The sequence below is a fragment of the Pteronotus mesoamericanus genome, unplaced genomic scaffold (assembly GCF_021234165.1).
Source record: "Pteronotus mesoamericanus isolate MK-2021 breed Mesoamerican mustached bat unplaced genomic scaffold, CSHL_Meso_final scaffold_174, whole genome shotgun sequence".
Taxonomy (NCBI): domain Eukaryota; kingdom Metazoa; phylum Chordata; class Mammalia; order Chiroptera; family Mormoopidae; genus Pteronotus; species Pteronotus mesoamericanus.
This window is the reverse complement of record NW_026555309.1, coordinates 1,726,989-1,751,044: the sequence shown is the minus strand read 5'-3', so window position 1 is coordinate 1,751,044 and position 24,056 is coordinate 1,726,989. Positions and strand designations below refer to the sequence as shown.

Genomic DNA, 24,056 nt, shown 5'->3' with positions numbered 1-24,056 from the left:
TTTCTTATTTAAATGATATATTACAAAAACTAGTTAGTACCTTCTAAGAACTTTAAATATCAATCTTCCAAGAAAACCATAGTGATAAGGCGGCTGTTCTTACACTTGGAACCATCTTTGGACCCAAGTCCAGACAGCAAAGTAGATAATCAAACCAGGAAACCTTATTTAGTAGTTTGCTTTTGTAAATTTGACACTCTTTTCCGAACCATCGTAATGATGTGATTTAAAATTTTTCTGTCCTCTTTTTTAAAAACATTGTTTTATCTTGTAAGCAGTATGACACAGGGGAAAAACATGAATCAGACCAGGGTGACAGACTTTTCAGTCAACTTTTCTCAGGTATTGCTGGAACAGATCTACAGCCTGAGTTCTGGTCCTTGGCCAGAGGGGCAGGATCAGGTTCACAGCCGGAAGCACTTTTCCTGGTACTGCGCCTCTCCTAGCGCTGAGGGCTCTCCTCAGGACCCCTTGAAGTCAGCTGCTATGGCGTGACTCTCCCCCAGGCCCCAGGTGAATTTCATGTGCTTATTTCCTAGGTCATACACTAGTTTGGGGAAAGCCACAGTTTCCAAATGATGCAAAAATAGTCTGATTAAAATTTAAGTTTATTTATACGTATTTAATTGGAATAGGCCAAAAAGAAGAAAAAAGTCAGAATAAAGTGTCAATGCAATTTTGTTTGCAGGGAGAAGTCAGGAGATAGAACAAATTACCAGGACAACATTGTAAGACCATCCCAAAAGAGCTAGGTTACATAATGTTTAGAGTAAAATGTCAAAATTAGGCACCATCCTACTTAATCTACAATAAAAAAGTCAAAAGTTTATTCTACTTAGTATAAGAGTTTTTAAATATATAGTGATTCATTTCTCAGAAAATGATACCAGTAACTTTGAGAAGTTTCCATTACACAATAACTAGAAAATCTCAAATGCAACTAAGCAGTAATGCTATATATAGCTCAGTATATGCCACTAATTTGTTCTGGGCTAGTGTACATTTCAGTTTAATATAGAACTGCATTTTGGGTTTTAGAAAGGCAGCAATAGTTATTATTTTGGCTTTTATTCTAGATGCTTAACATAGTTAAGGCGACAGTTCAAGCATATTAAGTGAAGGTAGTTAAAAATGTAATGATAATACTATCTTTTGCAACCTACATACACTGTATAATGCTTACATGGAATGAAACCAGTGTTATTTAATTGGTGTTTTGCAGACACGCACTACACCCACACATACACAAAACCAAAAAATAAAAAAACCATCAAAAGTAATCATTCTAAATGTACTACGGTAACAGTAAAAATGCAAAGATACCAAAGAACTAGAGTAGTATGAACAGCACTACTTGATCTCTAGAATAAAGTTGACTGGTTCTAACACAAAGCTGAAGCCTGCATCAGTCATTCTAATCATCATGGCTTATAAAAGCATCAGGTTTCCAGCAGAGATACTAATCTATGAAAATCAGTAAATCTTTCCAAAGTTACACATCCATAAAACCAGGATAAGGCTACAACTATTCCGAAGTCCGAACAAGGTATCAGATCAAACAGTTAAGGTTCCCAGCCACGTCAGATAGAAAGGGCGTCATGCAGCATATGCTCTCTGGCTCCTAGAAAGCTTCATGTGCAGAATACAAAGTTAAGTTGCCAAGGAAGTAAACTGGAAAAGTTCGGCGAAGTTTCTGTTGTGACATGACTTCTAAACCTCAGGAATGGTGTGGTCCATCAGACTTTTCATGATGCTTGGTGCCATCCTACAAGAGAGAACTTCATTAAATATCACTTTTATTAAATATTGAAGTTTGGGTTTTTGTTTTTTTCAAAAATGCTAAGTTATTTTTAATGAGTTCTGATCTAAGGGTCTCATATAATCTACTTGTTTTGTAAATTTCCAATGTGAAAGGCTATGAATCTTGGCTAGAAAAGTTAGGTAAGATGCAATTAAGTCTCTGTACATTAAGGCTGATATTAAAAAGAAAGAAAATGAGAATGCTGTTACGAAGTTGGGGGGGGGGGGGGGGGGCGGTCCTATCACTCATTTAAGAAGAGAGAACTTTAAAATGACTAGTCCTGACGGTAATTCCTTTTTTAATACCCCAAGGGTAACTAGTTACTTTCTACCCAGAAGCTGAAACTAACAAAAATTACATTATAAGTCTTATATTTTTGTAGTTCTTTAATCTTATTTTCACATGCAAGATATCTTGAGTCTGAAAAAGGGACCCTAAGTTCACTTGGCAGAAACAGCTCTGTCAGAGCCAGTATTTTAAAAGCTCCAGAAATAACCCTTGTTGTCCCTTTTCTAGCCTCCCTTCTTAGCCTCCCCGACCTCACCCTCCACACAACCACACCCCCAAACGCCGCTCTACCTTCCTCTTACAGGCTTGAGAATAAAGACTGTGACTCCTAAACATCCAGAAGACAAGAATTTGCCATCATGAACCACCATGTATAAATTTCTACTGAGCAGATGAGCTATAGGCAGCATGCAACCGCCGTCCAATTTCCATGAAAATTAGAAGCGTGCCCACCTTTGCTCATCTACCCTTTTCCTACTAGGAAGCATCAGAATTTCAGAAGTGTATATAGTGAATTTTATTCCATACTTGGGAAGTTGTAAGGGATCAATCTTTACCAACCACTTCCTCTAATTTTAACAATTTTATCCAAATTTCTAGATAATATCAATATCATCTCTTAAGAACCAAGAATGTGGGAATTAAAAGAAAGCACAGTGTTTATATTAAGTCACATGACTATATGCATCAAGGTAAAGAATTGTCTACTTACCGTTTAATAATATGTTCAAAGATAAAAGCAGGCATAATTGTAATAGTTACTACAGTCCCAGAGGTTGACAATATGTCTGCAATTTGAGAGTCCTGTTAAACACACAGGTAAGAATTAATTCTACAAATTTTTTATTCATTTTAAAAATAAAATTATGTTTTTACTGATAAATATGTATATCCTCTTACGTTTTGCTGGTATCTCTGAAATCCTGACCATATTTATAATTTTTTTTTCAGTTTTCTCTTTTTTAAGATTTTACTTAGTTACAGAGAGAGAAAGGGGGAGAGAAAGAGAGGGAGAGAAACATCAATCAGATGCCTCTCATACGTGTGTCCCCACCAGGGACTGAACCCACAACCCAGGCACATGCCCTGACTGGGAATCGAACTGGCGACCTTTTGCTTCATAGGATGATGCCCAACCAACTGAGCCACACCGGTCAGGGCTTTTTTTCTAGTTTTCCTTACTAAGTTTAATTCTGTAGAATCACAATTTTATGGGTGGCAGCAAAATTGCTTGGTAAACTAATCTGAATATATTAGGGGAAAAAAACACCACATCTTTTTATTGTTTAAGATTAAATACTTTTCCCCATGTACACTATTACCACATCCCCTCAGTTAACCAAAGTTTATGAAATAAGCAGATCATAATGAAAATCTGTAAACCTTAAAATAGCCCTACTTGGGCACTTGTAGAAGGAAAGAAAACTATAAAATTTAAGGACTAATATGAGTAGAAACTATTACTCTTCTTACAATCTACACTGAAAAAAAGTTTGGCACTCATTCATTGACAAATGCCATTAAATCTTCAATGCCTATGTCTCCACAGAATTCTAGTTCAAGAGACTACAGAGATCACCTAGTCCAACCACCTTGTTACAGGAATAATAATTCCAGATAATAGCCCAGATACTAGGTTGGCCAAAAAGTCCATTTAGTTTTTTCCATAAAATAAAAGACATTTCCATTTTCACCAATAATTTTTATTTTTATTTTTTTAAAAGATTTTATTTTTTTTAGAGGGGAAGAGAAGGAGAAAGCAAGGGAGAAAAACATGTATGTGTGGTTGCATTTCATGCACCCCCTACTGGGGACCTGGCCTGTAACCCAGGTGTGTGCCCTACACTGGAAATTGAACCAGGGACCTCTTGGTTCGCAGGCTGGCGCTCAATCCACTGAGCCACACCAGCTAGGGCTCACCAATGATTTTATTGATTTGGATACTCTGAGTATGCCAGCTATCTCCTGCATGGTAGAAAGCTGACTGTTCTCAATTTCTCAATTTGGTCGCTAGTAACTTGAACTGGTCTTCCTGACAGTGGAGCAATGTCCAGTGAGAAGCCTCTAGCACAAAACTTCACCAACCGCTTTGATACATTCGATCAGTCACAGCACCTATTTCTAGACACTGCACAAATCTTTTTTTGTGTTTCATTTTTACCTTTCTTGAAATAATAAAGCGCAATATGCCAAAAATGTTGCTTATTTTCTTCAATCTTCAATATTAAAATGGCTACACAAAAATTCACCAATTTCGGCAAGTTTTTTTTTTTAAATGCACACCGATATGACAGCTGTCACAAAACAATCTAACGATATTGTTTTGGGAAGTTGAAGATAACTAAGCACTACCAGAGTCAACTTACAGAAAAAAACCAAACACACTTTTCGGCCAACCTAGTAATTCCTTTGTCCTCAGAGTACAACTAGCAGAGAGCACAGCAGAGCCCCGGGTCCCAAGTCATTCATCTCCCCACTATACTGCTACATTTTGGAGGTCAGTATGAAAACAGCACCACCTAAACAGACTTATGAAAAAGACATTTGCTAAAATAAAACCGGCAGAACAAGACACAAGTTCTATTCCTTACCTTCAATCCAATGACATTCTGTCCATTAATTTCACAGATGTTATGTTCTGTGAGAAGACCATTTCTGGCTGCAGAACTGTCTTTTACTATGGATGTTATTTTTCCATTTTTAAATATAAAACCAACATGTCCAGTACTATCCTTATGCATAGTAATTGTGCGTTCAAAGGGCCTGTTAACAAAATGGGTTCAATTAAAAATTCCACAGTAAACATTTTAATGGACTTCTGCCATACTGGCTGCTGTTCTTCTAGAAAGAGTAACTAAGAATGGCCGTAATGTTGCATGTTGACAGAGTATTTCAGTGTAAAAGATTACAGCTGACCCTTCAACAATGTGAAGGATGAAGAGCACTTGACCACCGTGCAGCCAAAAATCTGCATGTAACTTTTGATTCTGCATAACCTTAACCTTAACTACAATTAGCCCTCCACATTTACAGATTCCCAACAGCAGCTCAAAATAGTTGACCCATGCACAATGGGTTTGAACTACATGAGTCCGCATATTAAATAAATCCATGTGTAAGTGGACCTGTGCAGTTCAAACCCATTTTCAAGGGTCAACTGTATTTTGTTTTAATTTCTCCATTATGGTTTGCCTAAATATTAATCAACACTTCCTTCTTTTAAGTACCAAAGATTGAATTGGCTTCTACAAAATTCCTTTTAGAAAGGAAGACATGTAGCTATTATGTAACAAGACAGCCAGCTATCTACTCTGAAAAGCTACTATGCCAGTTATACCAGCCCGCCTCTCTATAATTCTGCTGTCATGTCATTATATGGGTTTTGTGAAAAACCTGTGTATTTATAAAATTCAGAACAGTCTTAGCGTCCTATTGGTCCATGTTACTCTTTTCCTCACATATAAAGCAAAAATGGCATTCATCTATAAAACACATTTACTAAATACCTACCACGTGTGAGAAACTAGAAACACAAAAGTAACAAGTTTGAGAAGAATCAAAACCCAAAAGCTAACTGTAACAATATGATATAGGGCCACCCTTAACACTTGTGAAGGCCAGAACAATAAAATAAATGGAGGCCCCTATTTCAGGTACTAAATGTTTAAATTAGGAACAAACTAAATGCTAAATAAAATGTCCCTTCCTCCCACCTAGACAAGCGTTTCATAACCACCCCAAAAACCAGATTTGTTTTTAGAACTCAGACGTACTCGCAGTTCTACAGGGTCCCTGGCGCTTACACCTTAGATTGTATGTCTAAGCAATAAATTGGCAAGCCAGGCCAGACACCATATTGCTTAGTTACTTTTCCAATGTACATTTTTAATTTCCTAGAGAAACAGATTAAAAAAGAAAGTAACTTCTTAGAGGATGAATTTCTATGCAAAACCAGAGTGCTATTTTTTAAAAATCAAACTATGTAAGAAAAATCTGCACCACACATTTTAAAGACTCTAAGGCTCATCTATAACATGATTATCTTCTGCAACAAAATACTACACTCACACAATCTGAAAAGCCCCAGAAATGGGAAACTGGTCCTGAATTTCCATCTGAACTGTTTAATCAGCTTACCTGTCACGAATAGTCATAGTGATCTTCTCTCCAAAAGCCTGTTTGAGCACCTTGTGCGCTTTATCAGAGCTCCAGCCTGCACAGTTTTCCCCGTTGATCTGGAGTACTTGGTCCCCAAATCTCAGACCAACCAATGAGGCTGGAGAATTTGCCTGAACTAGCTGAACAAATATACCCTAGAGAATAAGAAAATAACTTTGGTCATGTAACTTTGTTATGATATAGTTTTAAAATATTGGAAAATTAGGAACCAACTGTTTAGGTTACTAATCTACCCTAGTAATTTTTTTAAATTACATGAATATATGTGTCATTGCCCCCAAAAAAGAAACTGATAATTTTACCAAGACAAGAATCCCAAGAAATAAGGCAAAAAAGGGTAAGATCTCAGTAGTAGTTTATATCTCAACTCATGGCCCATCTGCCCAACCTCAATCACCCCCTTCATCTCGGAAAAGACTACGGAAAACAAAGTAGGATTACTATCACTGTCAGCTTCTATGGATCCGACAACAAGGAATAGGTATTAGCCACGTGACCATTATGTACAGGAAAAACAAGTCTTAGAAACTTTGTGATTTATTTTACAGTTTAAAAAACAATCGTTTAAGGTCATAACTCTACCTTTTGAGCTGAAGGATTCCTTTGCCCATTGCTACATTATTTATAACCAAGAGCAGGGTTTATTTAACAACCTAAAATAAGGTGGGCACATTTAATACTACAGTTCTTTCAAAGAATCCACTATGAAATAAATACAGGAAACTCAAGTACATTTAACTAAGATACTTTCAGTTATATAAACTCAACCTCAGATGCTGAACAAAACAGACACAAGTATAAAAGAACAAACCTGATAAAATAAGTAAGCATCTACAAGGCTACCCTTTCTACCATCTTCAGCTGGGTTAGACATGACTTCTGTCACGTGTCTACCACTTCAGTTCAGGGTGGTACAGGAAAGACAGGCAGCATTCTGTGAAGTGGCATGACCACTGAGCCTTGGCCAAGTGGACAAATCCACCGGAAGGATAGCTGCAATGGGGACTAGGAGCCTACGAAGAGCATCCTGTCTCTTGAGGACAGAGGAAGGGGCAGCAAGTACTCTATTCACTGAAGAGGAAGGAAAGCAGTAAAGTCAGAGCTTCCCAAAGGAGCACGCCAATGCGTCTTGAATAAGCTACAAGCATGCAAAGACCAACGCCTTGGCAGGCTTCCTGCCAAGGTCAGCATGGGCCATTTACCACACTGTGCTACGCTCATTATTTACTATGTGAAAAAGTTGGGCACAATGAGCTGAGACCTCGAGACTAAAAAGGATTCCAATAAGGCAATGCCTAAAACTATAAATCGTGATGAAGACCTGTCAAAGTCCTTAACAATCCTGAATGGTTCCTCTGAGTGTAACTTAATTTCTTCAGTATGGTTAAGGGGAGACAGGAAGTAATTATAAAGCTAAAGTAATGGCTACCCTAGTTAGAAAGTCACCTTTGCTCAGAAAATGACCTATTATATTCAAATTGAAGGATGGAAATAATAAAACTGCAAAACTACTTTACAACAAGTTAAATGGTCATACTTTGGTTTAAAAACACTCCTTATAAGACCACTGATTTTCACTGGTCAGTTTTTTCTTAACTTCCACATCCATTGCCCTAGTTCAAGCCAGAATTCTATCTGTATTAACTGTTTTAATATATGCAGACCAGTGAAGTTTATTCCAGGAAGAGGACTCAAAAAAGAAGAAAAATTCATTCAAAGTATTGTTGAAGTCCCAATTCTGCCTCTTCAGAACAGGGTATCTCCAAGTGGAAAAAATTTAAGTTAGCTGATATAAAGTATTCCCAATTATAGATATACCAGTATAGTATATTAACTATTTCATTCTAACACTGATCACTTAATATCCTAAAAAGCTATTCAGACAAATTCAAATAGACATTAAAAATACTTACATTATCTACTGATTTAAGCCTCAGCCCAATTTTTCCATCTTGATCCTTACACAAAATGACTTCGCGAATCCCTTGCTTAATTTCTGCTCTACGAATTCCAACATCATTACCAGTTACAGGAGCCACCATATAGTTCATACTAGAAGGTCTTGCTACCAACTGCTGCCAAAAAGATACACAATACGTCAATATTTATAAACATTCTCTGTGACAAAAATTTTTTAAATGATTAATAATGAATATATTCAGTTGTGGTTTCCCAAAAATGTAATCTGGAAATTATTTCCTTCAGAGAGTTCGACTTATGCAAAAATGACCCTAGTTTTTATTTACTAATTCCTCAAATAACTTATTCCCACATTTATCATTTTCAACAGATTCAAGGATTCTCTGCCAGCTGCCTCCTAAATTCAATGCCATTTGTTTCATGTGTACATTGGCTTTTCTTCAACTCAAAAGTATGATCCTTGAACTTAACAACCACATCATACTTTTGAAACTTATCCAACATTTTCCAGAGGGTTCTTTTATATGATCTCATCTTTAGCAATCTACTTACCCTTTCAGAGTTTCTATAAAAGTGCAAATTTCTTGCCTCACAGTGCCACTGTGAGGATTAAAAGTGCAGGTTACGTTAATGGCGTATCAGACAAATTATTTCTCATCTCTTTTAATAAACAGCTATGGATTAGTCAACAATAGGCACAAACCAGACTGCCCTAGAATAGCAAGAACTTGCGTCAGGTACCATATTTCAAGTTTTCTTGACCTAACTAGTTTCTTATTTTAAGTATACCCTTTCCTCAACCAAAAAGTCAGTGAGGGGAGAGTTTAAATAAGACTTAATTGGAATCTGCCATAAAAAGCCCTCGTCTACCTAAGAATTGGACTGCTCAGAGCAGCACTCACAGGGAAAAAGGAACCTCAGTTATACATACGCCGCAGGTTGCAAATTTTTCATTCAGAATTCATGGAAATTACTGACAGCTCCAAACCCACCCTTCTAGACTCTACTTGGTGATGCTGGGGTTGAACTGCAAATTGCATTTTCTTCTGCCAACAGGTTTCTGGTTAGTATGCACCACATGAGGCACTAAAGCGGGGCAGGAAGCCTAGAGGATTGACAAGTGCCTTGTTCCTTCTTGTTTGCTTCTGGTTCCTGTCAGCACTGCCGGGGCATAGCCCTTAACCCTGGTCGCAGCATTTAGCTCCATCCTCCAGCTCCTACTGACACTCCCAGAACCAGCCTCACCGCAGCCCCTCAGAGGCGCCAGCACTGTCAATGGTGTGCGCTCCTCCAAGGTCTGAGGCCCAGCTTCCTGGGGTTGTCCCCCAAGCTTCTAGATTCTGCTGATTCTGACTTTTTTTCCATTGCTACAACTGCATTCCATTTTTGCTTCTTTCAATTATTCAACCTCTTTGTCTAATTTCTTAAATTATCTGTTAAAATATCTACTGTGATTTCTGTTTTTCCAAATGAACTGTAACAGGTACAAGCCAAGTTTTCAGTAACTATTTGGTAAATAAATAACAGTATCAGTTACTTTATTAAGCACTGGGGTATGGCAACAAGCTAGACGTGGACCCTGTCTTCATAAAATAAGTATTTAACTATAATTGTAATAAGTGCCATAAAGGGCTAGGGTCTTATGGCAATGGCCTTAATAAAAGGCTACGAGACACAATATATTTAAGATTAGAATTTGGGGTCTAATGACAAGGAATATTAGGCCTCAAAACATTAAAAAATTATGAGCAAAAAAAGATATTAGAGACCTACATTTCATAATGATTACTCAAGTAGCAGCTTAGTACTGTTTGTTGTAAGAAGTTACTAGAGGAAATGTAAGAAGCTACTGTAATAACCTAGGTTAGAAGTACAGAAACTCAATAGAATTATCGTAGGACTAGAATCGATAAATGTTAAGAAACATGGTGGAGAAAGAATCACTAGATCTTAGTAACTGACAAAAAGCAGAAGACAATGGAGTAGTCAAAAGCATCTGAATTTTTAACTCCTAATAGATTAGGAAAGTGGTAAGAGCTTAAAGGAAGTGGAACACTTGCAAGTAATATTCAGAAAGGAGTTTAAAATTTCTAAGAGATCAATGCTAAAGTTACCAGTTTTGAGTTAGTCACAAAGAGAACTTGTATTTATGTATAAAGTATGGTTTTCTATCATTTCTACCACACTGTACATACCCCTTGAGTTGGTGCTCCAGGGACCATGCCCATATTTGCATGTATTTCTTCTTCATTCAAACTCAGGCCCATGTACTGAAAAAGCTCCGGATACAATTTAGGATAGAGATCTGATATAAATAAATAAATGAAGAAAGAAAAAAAAAAAAAACAATGGTAGAATATTCCAAATGAAAACAGTTGTCATATTGGCCTTCTACTTGCATTAATAATCTCAGACCTCTAAAAATTCAAGAGTAGAAATAATTTCTCCAAATAAAGTATCTTACCTTAACTTTTTCTTAAAATAAACTGATTTGATTAGCAATTTTGTGAACTACTGATTTTCCAATACAGAACTACTGATCAAAATGTCTACTGTCAAGGCAGCAACTTTATAACTCATTTAGTAAACATGGCTATGAAATGACTCCTCTGAACTAACTACAATTTTTTAAAAAAATCAAAGCTTATAAATTTATTTAGTGTCCTATCATTTTAAGAATGTTAACCACATTCCAATGAAATCTTGGAAACAATATATTTAAGTATTATCAGTATTTAACTTAGTAGTAGACTTAGGCACTATTTCCAAAAACTCTTACATGATTTGTTTGTGACTTAAAGTGGATTTTCTAGAAGAAACAATGTTAGGAATAGTTATGAGAGGCCATAAAAACCTATTTAACACTCCAGTTGTATCATGTCATATTTAGGGGCTCTCTCCTCAATCCCCATGACTTTGGAAGGGGACCAAAGAAAAGGATATGGAGACCGGGTAGCGATTCCAGGATCTGGGATGGTTCCCAAAGCGAGGCAGTTGGTAATTTCAGCCACCCGCCCCCAGCCCCCAGATACAGGACAGTTCAGAAGTTCAAGAGTAGCAGTATGGGCACAGTTCACATAAAAGAAACAGTCTTTAGTTGAGAACTTACAAGGACTAAAATTTAATGTAGTTAATTTTCATTAAGCCATAAAACATATCTTCATATCCCTAGTTCACGTTCTTAATTAAAGGTTTAGGTTTTGAAATAAACATTTTTTTTCTTCTTACTACTAGAGATTTAAACCACCGATTTTATGCTGCATAAAATTTTTAAATTCTTGGATTCCTTATTTCCTCAAAAGTACACTTAAAGATTTCTGTTCAAGGATAATGAACCCAAAGTATAAACCTACTTCCATCTTGAGAGATGGGAGCAGACGCTTCAGACAAAATTGCTGGGTTGGCAGGGTTTGCAGAAAAGGCACTCTGAGCCTGAAAAAGAAAAGAAAATTCTAAAAATGATTTTATTTATGCACTTAAAATTCTTATATAACTTAAATTCAGTACTTCCAAAAGGAAACAGAAATACTGAGGTTGTAGTCAAGAAAGTTTAATAGCAAAAATTTCAACAATATAGTTTTCAAAAAAACCCTGTAAATCAAAAATATTCTTTGTGTTCTAAACATTTAGCACTATCACATAAACTTGACTAAGCACCATTCTACATACCATATAACCAATTATTTCATAGTGCTGCTGCAAATGAATAAGTAATATTTTCAAAATGTATTATAAAATGCATGGCTACACACTTTACATTTTCATTCTTCTTTAGTAATCAGCCTAAAAATATTTTATTTACGTAAAAAAAAATCTCAACCATATTCATGTAAAAGCCACATATCAGAAAAACACCTACAAATTTAAATACTTAAGTTGCTAATATTTTGCTCTTTTAGCATATGCTACTGAAATAAACTTTATCTTCATTTCAGCAAGTATAGGAAGCAGTACACTAGACTAAATACAGAAACATTACAAAGTATGCAAAAGGCATACTTTATCACTGACATAAAAAAATTAAAAGACAGTTTAATTTATAACTGTTAAACAAAGTTGCCAAAATAACTCTAATGACATTATAGGGTATCGATGTTACTAATGTTCACATACTCTGGGCTGCCCTCACAGCCCACGTTGTGGTAAGTACTCCACTCATGGAAATTCTTTCTCCTTTACAGGTAGATCTGACTTTCTGAAATAGCCATGTCATTTGGAGACAAGGTTAATAACAAACTGTATGACCCATCTCTAATACCACTTTTTATATAATCATAAATAGGTGCATTGTATATAGGGGATAAAATGGAAACTCTTTGTACTTTCCATATAATTTTACTGTGAACCTAAAACTACCCTAAAAGACAGAATTTATTAATTTTAAAAATTATTCCTTTTTAGATTGGTTATTTTTTATCCTTTTATTCATTGTTATGATTCCTATCCAAGAAACACTGACATAAAAATATATATAGAAAGTTCTCCACAACTACATATATCTACCTTTACTATGTAATCTGGAGTAATTTAAAAAAGGAAGGTGGTATAATAAGGGTTTAAGGACTATGCGTCATTAAATGCAGCAAACTGTTTCACACTTATTTGAAATCTCACACTATGAAAAAAGGGAGAAGGGGAGGTCCCAAAGGAGCACACAGCTATGCTGGGGCACGGTGTTTCTGCCACTACAGAGAACATATGGAGACCATGCTCCTGGAGCCAACGCTGCCACCGTCTGCGCACTGCATTAGAAAACTGATGAACACTGGCTCTCTCTGTCATTGTTTTTTAAAAGCTTATTTTGTATAGGTACAGCAACCAAAGGCTCCTGGTTAAGGATCTGTAATGATATAAAAGCCACAGCCTAATGGCTATTGTAAAAATGGTTTACAATAGATGAACCGCCAGTTCATACTGCTGCATTTAGCTTTGCTGTGTGTAAAAAGCCAGAGGATTACAAGATAAATATCACCTCTGCAGGAACATCTCAAGAACAAAAATAAACCTACGTATTAACTACTGTGTAAAAGAAACTACCTACACAGACACATATATAGCCCAAGACCTTAGTAGGTAGGAATACTTAAAAATCTAGTGAGAATTAAAAAAAAAAAAAACAACTAGCAAAAAAAATAAGTATTCTCCCCCTCTGCTCATTGTTGTATCTCTAAGCAGCTAGCTTTTTGCTCAAAACGTAAAAGGTCTTCTTTTAGTGGAAATGCCCATATAATTTACTTCTCCTTAAAGAGGAAAGCCTAATGTAGACTGTAGCCCTCTATACTGCAATCCAACATTTGTCAATATTAACTCTTTCCATCTTTTTCTGCTGTTTTCAAAATCTAAAACTTCTGCTCAAAGTCAATTATGGTTAAAAAGCATAATAAAAATTTACAAAATATCAAAACCTAATCCTAACCCCCAACTTTCTTAGGCAAGAACACGTCTCCAGGGTTAATACTTACATGAAGGACTACAAAGAGTATTTGACTTAATGAGATGAGAAATACTGTAATCTCTAATAGTCATTTAGAGTATGAACATGTGCAATGTCTGCTGCTTATATCTAAAAGGAAATAAATCATCACATTTTCTTTGTATTTTCACATGACTACTTTTCTACAAGCAGCATGTACATTTCACTACTTCCATAATTTTTAACTTCAAAGAATAGGAAAAAATTTTAAAAACTGATCAAAGCTGAAGATCAAAAAAAACTGTAATTTTAAACAAAACTAGAAAATCAAAGTTAAGAGTGCATTTTATCAACATATATTCTGTACTTAAATTTTAGTCATAAAATCTAGCTATCACTGAATAGTTTAAGTCCAGTTTTAAAAAAATAATACCCTTACCCATTAATTCATAATAAATTGAAAAGGAAACACTAGTTTTCCTATAAGTATTTATGCTGCAATAAATAAACTGAAAAAAGTGTATGATGTATAAAAGTGAACAATCTATCAAGTTTCTTGCTCCACTTTATTGTAACTAAAATGTATGGCATACTATATTAGGGGGATGGGAGGGAGAGGTAGGAGTATTCAACTTAAACGTACCTGAATTACTTTGTCTACCTTCAGGTCCTCGAGAGATGGGTATAGAGACATTTTTGCAGGATTTTTCTAAAGAAAAAAGAAAAAAGAATTTCTGTGATTCAGGAACTTCTGGCCAAGGTGGAGGTGCAGGTGGATATGCTTCATTTCCTCACACAACCAAAAGGATAACAACCAATTTAAAAACAAAAAACCACCAGAACTGCCAGAAAATCAAACTATATGGAAGTCCAGCAACGAAGGAGTTAAAGACTGGTAGGAGGGACAGAGACAGGCAGCTGTGGCAGAGAGGACACAGCAGCAATTGGGAGGATGGCAGATCTGGAGAGCAGGGCAGCAGTGGACCAGGCAGCCCCACATTCAAGTGAGGATAAGTCAAGAGGAACTACTGGGGAGTGAAACAGACCACACAACCCAGGGTTCCAGCACTATGAAATGAAGCTTCAAAACCTCTGGCTGTCAAAACCTGTGGGGGTTGCAGCGGTGGGAGAAACTGCCAGTCTCACAGAAGAGTCCGCTAGAGGGGTCCACAGGGCCCTAAAACGTGTAAACCAACCCACCCACGCACCTACCCAGGAATTAGCACCAGGGCAACACCTAGAAAGGCACAAGTCACTTGTGGGTAGCAGGGGAAGTGACTGACAGCGGGGTGAGACCTGAGCAAGCACCATTGTTCCCTCTCTGACTCCCTTATACAATGACACAATGTAGTGAAGTGGGTTGTCCCACCCTGGTGAATACCTAAGGCTCCGCCCCTTACAACGTAACAGGTGCACCGAGACAAAGATATATGGCCTGAATAAAAGAATAGAATTAAGCAACAAGGGGATACCCAACCTATCAGATGCAGAGTTCAGAGCACTGGTAATCAGGATGCTCACAGAAATGGTTGAGTATGGCCACAAAATAAGGAAGAAATGAAGGCTATACAAAGTGAAGTAAAGCTATCTATACAGGGAGCTAACAGTGAAGGGAGGGAAACCAGGACTCAAATCAAAAATTTGTAGAAGAAAGAAAGAAATGTTCAACCAGAACAGAATGAAGAAACAAGAATTCAAAAAAATGAGGAGAGGCTTAGGAACCTCCAGGACAACTTTAAACGCTCCAACATCCGTATCATAGGGGTGCGAGAAGGAGAAGAGGAAGAGCAAGAAATTGAAAACTTATTTGAAAAAATAACGAAAGAAAACCTCCTCAATCTGGTGAAGGAAATAGACATACAAGTCCAAGAAGCTCAGAGTCCCAAAGAAGTTGGACCCAAAGAGGAACACATCAAGATGTATCATAATTAAATTACCACAGGTTAAAGAAGAGAGTCTTAAAAGGAGCAAGAAAAAAGGAGTAAGAAAAAAGGAGACAGTTACCTACGAAAGAGTGCCCATAAGACTATCAGCTGAATTCTCAAAAGAAACCTTACGGGCAAAAAGGGGCTAGAAAGAAGTATTCAAAGTCATGGAAGGCAAGGACCTATGCCCAACATTACTCTATCCAGCAAAGCTATCATTTAGAATGAAAGGGAAGATAAAATGCTTCCCAGATATGGTACATAAAGAAGTTCATCATCACCAAATCATTATAATATGAAATGTTAAAGGGACTTATCTAAGAAAAATATCAAAACTATGAACAGTAAAATGACGACAAACTCACAACTATCAACAAATGAACCTAAAAACAAAAAACAAAAAAAATCAAACTTAACAAACAACTAGAACAGGAACAGAATCACAGGAATAGGGATCACATGGCAGGTTATCAATGGGGAGGGGACGGGAAGGGAATGAGGGAAAAGGTACAGGGAATAAGAAGCGTAATTGGTACGTACAAAACAGACAGGAGGAGGTTAAGAATAATTAGGAAATGGAGAAGCCAAAGAACTTACATGTATGACCCATGGACTTCACTGAACTAAGGGTGGGGAGTGCTGGAGTGAATGGGGGTACCACGCAGAGGGGGTTAAAGGGGAGAAAAAAAATGGGACAACTGTAACAGCATAATTAACAAAATACACTTAAAAAAAGAATTTCTGTGATTCATATTTCACTGAAATTTAAATACTACCCATAACCAACAACATACACATAAACCCATGTAAATATTTAACACAAAACATTTAACTTGCAAAACACAAGGGAAAATATGAATAGCTAGGTTATATAAAAATTGTTAATTGATTAGGGACTACCAAACTACCTCTCTCTCCTTTGCCACTACTATCAAACTATATCCACTAGAGACTTTAAGCTTCTCTTCAAATCAAAGTCCCTTCATTCCAAAACTTTAGAAAATCAAAAAGAATGGTTATGTTATTTACCCAGGTTACCCATCTGTAAAACCTCTGTCACTAGGGAAAAATATATGTGCAAAGGAGTGGGCAAAAGTGGGTTCACTGTTGTGAGCACACAATACAGTTGATTCTTGTATTATTACTTATTGTATTATTAATAAAATACAACGGTAAACCTACTTTTGCCCACCCCAATGTACAAATATAGGTACGGCTGATCTTTGAAGAATCAACTTGTATTTCCATCTCGTTAGGAAACTGAGTATGCAGCAGCAGTCCAACTTAAGTTAAACTCAGATTTTGACTACAAGAGTGGTTGGTGTCCCTAAACCTTTTGTTGTTCAAGGGTCAACTGTATACAGAAAAAAACAATATACTGTACTCCAACCATTAATAATCATTTTATCTTCAGGAGACATGAGTGAAATACACAGAAAGGGTCTGTAGGATGAGGGAAATTTTTATATTTTAAACATATCTATATTGTTCAATATTCTTTTAGTCACCATGAATTGCTTTTTGTAGTTTAAAACAATTTCCTAAAAGTATTACAAAGATATGTATTTTAAAACTTTGTTTAGATATTTCAAGATGAACACCTGATACTTTCTTTTAACCCAGCATAACAATATATCCTAAACTATATAGGGTTTAACAATGATTCTTAAGCTAGTTATCAGTTTATTACCTCTCATCTTCAAATCTACCCATAATTGGCTGCTCTGTGAAAATTTACATATTGATCTTTTGCCAGCTGGCAGATGTTAGGAGTTGTCAGGAAAGGGAGCTGGAGATACACTGGAGCAAAGTGACTTTCCTCCAGCCAGGCTCCTGCAGTACCTTCCTCTCTGGCATCTTCCTGCAGCAGAGAGTGGCTTTTTAAGCACCCAGCTCCCGCAATGCACAGCAACCCACACTGACCACCGCACTCACTGGTGAGTAGGTTCCCAGAATGGTGCCACCAGCAAAGCACTTCCTCCACCGAGTAGCTTTCCCTAGCATACCCTCAAATGGCTTGTAGCACCTCCCTGTGAATGAATAGCCTCCCCAGTACCTCAAAGGAAGAATTTCCAGTAAATTGAGTAACTTAGCAACTTCACCATCCACTGAGTGATGGCTGTACTACTCTCTCCAAGTCCTGGATCTCAGACATAGGAAGTGGACAGCCTCTTCCTGGGCTGGAATACTCTATCTCAGCCCTGGGTTTAGCAGATACTTATTAAATCTGCTCTTCCTGTATTCATTAAAGTTCTCTTTACTCTTACTAGCCAATCTGTTTCTTCAATCATGTTATAGTTAATAAATCTGTGCATGTTCCAATTACTACATGTTTTCTGTCTCTTGGTTAGACATTCAACAGTAACATTTTTAAATTGATATATTTCACACACCATAGAATTCATTCTCTTAAAGTATACAATTGAATAGACCTCAGTATTGTATTTTGACAACCAAGTGCATAAAGAACCGAAACTAATGATGAGCTAGAACATATTAGAGATGTATTTGAAATTTGGAACAATATTTATATGATGTATATGTTCCAAATTTATGCATGACAGCTGATCAATTAGTTGTACTCAAAGATGCTGCCCATTTCAGCTATATATACCTTCAAAACAGGAAAATAATAAAAATGTGGGCTTCTTATGTTCAAGTTGTTACTAATTTTTTTAACTACCCCATATTCTCATTTCCACAAAGTTATTCATAAAATGGCCTAAAATATAAAAAGTAACAATAAAAATGTTCACTGGACCCTTATGGTAAACAGAGATAACTGTTTTGAAGATTGAGGATTTAAAAGCATTCCAGATGGTTCGCCTATGGTATCAAGGAACGTGTGTATTTTGATAAATCCCTAGACAGTCTTTGAAGAGCAATGTTTCTCAAACATGGCTAATCATCAGATCAGAATTACCTGGGCACTAGTTAAAAATAGTTCCCAGGCTGATTATTTCATGAAGAACATAGGAACTCTTCTTTTTAATAAACATCCATGGAAATTCTGATAAGCCAGAGAAATATGGTCATATAAAATCTAAGTAGAGTAATTTCTTCTTATCTAAGAGTCTATTTCACACCTATTGGACTGGCAAAAATCCAAAGTTTGACAACACTCTCAGATCATAACACTTTAAGAAACACTCATATATTACTAGTGAAGGTATAAACTAGTATAATTTCCTTTGAGAGTGACATTGCACTATATCTATCAAAATTATATATGTAGAGATCCTACAACCCAGCAATACTACTTCAGGTCTTTAGACTACAAATATATGTGCTCATAAAAAGTGACACACATAAAAGTTTATCCACTGAAGCACCGACTGTAATAGCAGAACGCAAGAAATAGAGGAGGAAGTTCTATACTAATATTGAAAGAGTTTCAAAATATTACCATTAAATGCAAAAACAAGCATGATTTAGAGCAGTGTATGATAAAATATGCTAACATTTGTGTTAAAAGGGGGGAACTTAAGAAACTAGAAAAAAGTAAAAACTAAACCTAAAACTAGCAGAAATAAGGAAATAAAGGTTAGAACAAAGATTTCCAACAAATAATTTATTGGATATGACACCAAAAGCATAAGTAATGAAGGAAAAAGTAGACATATTGGACTTAATGAAAATACTTCAATTCTGTGCGTCAAAAGGTACTATCAACAGAGTAAAGTGGCAACCCACACAATGAGAGAATATATGTTCAAATCATATATATGAGGGGTTAATATCCTGAACATTTAAAGAACTGAAACTCAACAACTACAACAGTAAAAAACTGGCAAAGAACTTGAACAGACATTTGTCCCAATAAGATAGAGAAATGGACAAGCCCATGAAATGAAGATACTCAACATCACCAATCATTACGGAAGCACAATCAGAAATAGGAGATGCCATCTCACACCCACAAGCATGGCTACTATAAAAACAAAAGTAGCCCTGGCAGGGTAGCTCAGAGTGTAGCCCTGATACACAAAGGTTACAGGTTAGATCCCCAGTCTGGGCACATAAAAGAATCAACGAATGAATTCATTTAAAAAAATCAAACAACAAATGGATATTTCTCTCTCTCTCTCTCCCCCTTCCTCTCCCTCTCCCTCCCTCCCTCCCTCCCTCTCCCTCTCCCTCCCTCCCTCTCTCTCTCTCTCTCCCCCCCCCCCATCCCTATCCCTATCCCTCCCCCGCTCCCTGCCTACCCCTCTCAAATCAATTAATTTTTTTTAAAAAGTGTTGCTGAGAATGTGGAGGAACTGGAACTTTGTACTGTTGGTGGGACTGCAAGTTGTTATAGCACCTATAGAAAACCCTATGACAGTTTCTCAAAAAATCAGAATTACCAGATACGATCCAGCAATTCCACTTCTGGGTATATACCCAGAAGAACTGAAATCTGGGTCTGAAGAGATTATTTGTACATGTATGTTCATAGCAGCATTATTCACAAATGTTCACACACACAAGCAACCCCAAATGTTGGATGGATCCAAGCAACCTCATGGAAGGATGAATGGACAAGCAAACTGTTGTTGCATACAATATTATTCAGCCTTAAAATGTTAGGAAATTCTGCAATATGCTACATGAATGAACAGTGAGGATATTACACTAAGTAAAAGAAGCCAATCACGAAAAGACAAATACTATGATTCCACTTACATGAGGTACTTAGTCAAAATCATGAAGACACTAAGTAAAATGGTGGTTGCCAGGGGCTGGGGGAGGAGAGAATGGGAAGCTACTGTTTCATGGGTATAGTGTTCAATTTTACCAGTTGAAGAGTTCTGGGGATGAAGGTGGTGGTGATGTTTGTAGAGCATCAATATGTTTAATACCACCGAACTTTACATTTAAAAATGGTTACAGTGGTAAACTTTACATCACATGTATTTTACCACAATAACAAAAAAAAAAGTGGTAGAAATGTATTTATACGTTTGTTTGTATAGGTATGAAATACCCCTGGATGGATACCCCAGAAACGTAAAACCTGGCTCCGACAGAAAGAGAATATGGTTTGTTGGCTGAAGAACCTCAAAGGGAAACTATGTTATATACATTTTTTATTACTTAGATTTTGAGTCATGTTACTATTTACCTCCTCAAAAACTAAATAAACATACAAAAAAAATGTTTGCAGCAATTAGAAATTTAAAAGTGCTGAAATAACTATTACCATATGTAGGAATTGGTGGAATCTTTCATTTTAGGAACGTTTGGTATTTACTTTCCTACCTGAAAAAAGAGTACTTAAATCTTGTTTTTAAAAAAAGGAAAAATAACAGTTGAGTCATGCTCAGTTTAAGGAAGTGGTTTTTGTTTTTTTAATTGAACAGTATACTCAATGCTGCTACTAGGAAATTCTCTTTTGGTCACGATTTTTATATTCTTTTTTATAATGCACAAAACATGACTAAAAATTAATGTTGCCAAAGTTGTATTTAAATTAAGGCAATATTTCCTGAACCCTCTAAAAGACATTCCACTTCCATATTTTTATTCTGTGGCACAAATCATTTGACCTACCCTTTTTCTGTACCATTTAAAGCACAAAAGTTTACACAAATAAGTTAGTAACAGAAAAAAATAAAATTTAAAAATTTTTTACTGTTTACCCACGATCGCAAACAGAAAAACTAAAGACAGGGGACCAATTTGAGTTTAACCACTTATATGTATTTAAGATAAAGCTAACAGACTACAGCTGCTTTTCTGTATGTCAATTTCAATGTCATTTTTCCTTTTTAATCGATTGTTTTCTCTTTGAGGCAAATGCATTTAAGTGATAAACTAAATGTACTTTCTAAGTAAGGAACTTACATAATGGAAAAATAATAGTAAATGTGTATGCAGATAACATACAGACTAGAGAAACCTATAAATTCCGTTCAAAAATTGGCACATTAGAAGGCTTCATGATTAAATAACTCCACTTAGCAAAAAAGTAAAGTTTTTACGTCCAAATGCCTTTACATTCCCATTATTACCGGGAAATCCTGAAACGAAAGCTCTGAGTCATGAGATCTCAAGGGAGATTTCCTTCTGAACACACCCTACTGGAAACGAGTCTCCCTTTCCTCCAACTTCTCGTCAATCAGGCGCACAGAGAACCAACAACCTCTCCCCAACCCCCTTCCAGAAAGTCAAGGCTTTTCCCCCCACCCTCAACAAACACCGCCTCCTTCCAAATCCAGGACGTTCCGATTTGCTACCTGCTACCGAGGAAAGTGATTAAGTACAGCCCCAAGGAATGCTGAGCGCCTCTACAAACCACAGCCAGCGGCTCATTCTCATCGGAAAAGAACAAAAAGAGTCGAGAAGAACCGGAATGAGAAAGAGTCTCAGAGCTAAGGCGGGAGCTACAGGAGGCGCCCCGGGCCCGACCTCCGGGCTCTGTCCCCAACCCAGTCCCCCATCCCTGTCCAGGTAAAGACTATGAAACACGCAGAGTCGGAAGCAGGATGAGTGCGCTGCTCACGCAAACTTCCACCCCGGGCGCACACAGGGGTGCAGAGCCCACTGGTAGGGCGTCACCGCCGCCACCCCCCGAAAACCATTGTGACCAAGACGCTCCCCACTAAGTGACCAGGGGTCCCCATGCCTCCGGCCCTCGTCCTCGCGTCGGGGAAGTAGCATGAACACCCCTCTTATCCCCCTACAAGGGACGCTCACCTAGGCCACACGGAACCACTCGCCGTTGCTGCCGCCGCTGCCCTCCAGGCACTAGCTCTGAGTTGTGACTGTAGCGAGAGGAAAACGGAACGCACTGGAAGACCGCCCTTGAGGCACGCCAGAAGCGGGCCAGGGCTCCGCCTCCGCCTTCCGCCTGCGCAAGCGCGGGAGCCCGGTCAGGTGACCCGTCCCCATGGTAACTAGGCAGCTGGGGGATGGAGGTGAGCAGAGCAGTGTGTGGAGTCAGCGCTGGCTGCTGCTCCCTGGGTTAGGGAAGGTAGAGCCGCCCGCTCTGCCATCCCTTGTGCTCACTGCCTTTTCCGCCCTGCCAATAGTTTGTGGGTAAGGGCCCAGTGCCGCTTGCTCAATAGCGTGTTGGTCTGCGCTTAGGGTCACGTGGATTGCAACACATGAGATACAGAGTCCTGAGACTCTACCTTGTGGAGATTTCCTGCCCCCCCCCCCCCCGGCCCCGCCTCCTTTGGCCTTCCGCCGCCGGTGTAGTCACGACCCTCTCCAACCAGGATCAGAAACATTCCTCCCAGTAACCCTTCTCAACTCATGCCCTCTGCGCTACAGCTTTTTTACTTTGGCTTTTATTGCTCTTTGTCCGTCTGAGCTAAAGTTCGTTGACTGTTGAAGGTTTTGTGTAGGTTTGCGCAAAAGGGCTGTGTTCTAAAACAAAAACTAAAATTTTGTATTTCCTCAGGCCTATGTCCTAGGCACTCTCCTAAGATCTCATGTATATAGTCTAATTTGTTCGTTAACATCAATCTATAAGATAGATAACATTGGCCTTAGCATACAAATTGAGGCACAATGTACCCAAGTTATCTGTTTGTCATACTTACCATAGAGTAACACAGAATATAAAATAGCATTAACTTAGAAACATTTTATTTCTAGCTGTTATTTAACACTATACTAATTTAATCTGTGGTAAAACTAATAAAAACCTGAGCAGAAAAGAGATGACTGTAAGATGCAAACTTCACCCTCATAGAGTTTATGGTCTAGCAGCTCTAGCTGATAAAACGTACATTGAAAAAATAAATCCTAGCAAGCTACAACAGTTTGGGAAGGAGAAAATAAACTGTTTTTGTTCACAGATGACGTGATTATGTAGACAGTCGCAAAGAATTGACAAAAAAAGAAACCTAAAACATAAGCAATTATAGCAAGGTTGCAGATACAAATTTAATATATAAAATCCTATTGTTTGTATACTAGCAATGAACCACTGGAATTTGAAATTAAAGACACAATATCACTTATATTAGCACACAAGAAAGAAGTACTTAGGTATAAATGTAACCAAATGTATACAAGATCTATATGGGAAAAACTATAAAATTGTGATGAAAAAAATCAAAGAAAATCCAAATGGACAGATATTCCATGTTCGTAGATAGGAAGACTCAATATTGTTAAGATGTCAGTTCTTCCCAACTTGATAGATTTGACACAATCTCAATAAAAATCCTAGCAAGCTATTTTTTATATCAACAAACTGATCTAAAGTTTATATGAAAAGACAAAAGTCCCAGAAAAACCAAAATGATATCAAAGAAAAGAACCGAAGCCTCACGTCTGACAGTGCCTAACATCAAAACTTACTATAAAACGACAGTAATCAAGACAATGTGGATTTGGAAAACAAACAAACAAACAAAAAAACAGACAAATAGATGATTGAAACTGAATACAGAGACCAGAAATAGACTCACACAAATACATTCAGTGGTCCTTCGACAAAAAAGCAAAGTCGTTCAATGGACAAAGGATATAGCCTTTCCAACAAATGGTGCTGGAACAAGTGGACTGCTAAATGAAAATAGTAAAAAGAATC

General features: G+C 37.2%; 1 protein-coding gene across 2 annotated transcripts; it reads right to left on the bottom strand.

Annotated features, from left to right (window-relative positions):
• Nucleotides 1–218: 218 nt before the first annotated feature.
• On the bottom strand, nucleotides 219–22,345 carry SDCBP (syndecan binding protein). Of its 2 annotated transcripts, none has more exons than XM_054590154.1 (9): nucleotides 22,208–22,345; nucleotides 14,245–14,310; nucleotides 11,542–11,620; nucleotides 10,384–10,493; nucleotides 8,182–8,343; nucleotides 6,227–6,402; nucleotides 4,681–4,852; nucleotides 2,802–2,893; nucleotides 219–1,765 (listed from the first exon to the last, which is right to left on the bottom strand). In XM_054590154.1, exons 2-9 carry the CDS (start codon nucleotides 14,293–14,295, stop codon nucleotides 1,711–1,713), a joined length of 897 nt encoding a protein of 298 aa, XP_054446129.1. In that variant the 5' UTR covers nucleotides 14,296–14,310; nucleotides 22,208–22,345; the 3' UTR covers nucleotides 219–1,710. The 2 variants fall into 2 exon arrangements, with proteins under 2 accessions (XP_054446129.1, XP_054446130.1); XM_054590155.1 differs by having other exon boundaries at nucleotides 8,182–8,340.
• Between the last annotated feature and the right edge of the window lie 1,711 nt (nucleotides 22,346–24,056).

What these genes read in the sequence shown, in the direction of transcription:
- SDCBP (XM_054590154.1), bottom strand. Translation starts at nt 14,295, where the DNA reads ATGTCTCTATACCCATCTCTCGAGGACCTGAAGGTAGACAAAGTAATT. An exon ending in AGGTAGACAAAGTAATTCAG is followed by an intron (nt 11,621 to 14,244) that starts GTACGTTTAAGT and finishes TTTCTTTTTCAG; the next exon opens with GCTCAGAGTGCCTTTTCTGC. An exon ending in TCCCATCTCTCAAGATGGAA is followed by an intron (nt 10,494 to 11,541) that starts GTAGGTTTATAC and finishes TATTTATATCAG; the next exon opens with ATCTCTATCCTAAATTGTAT.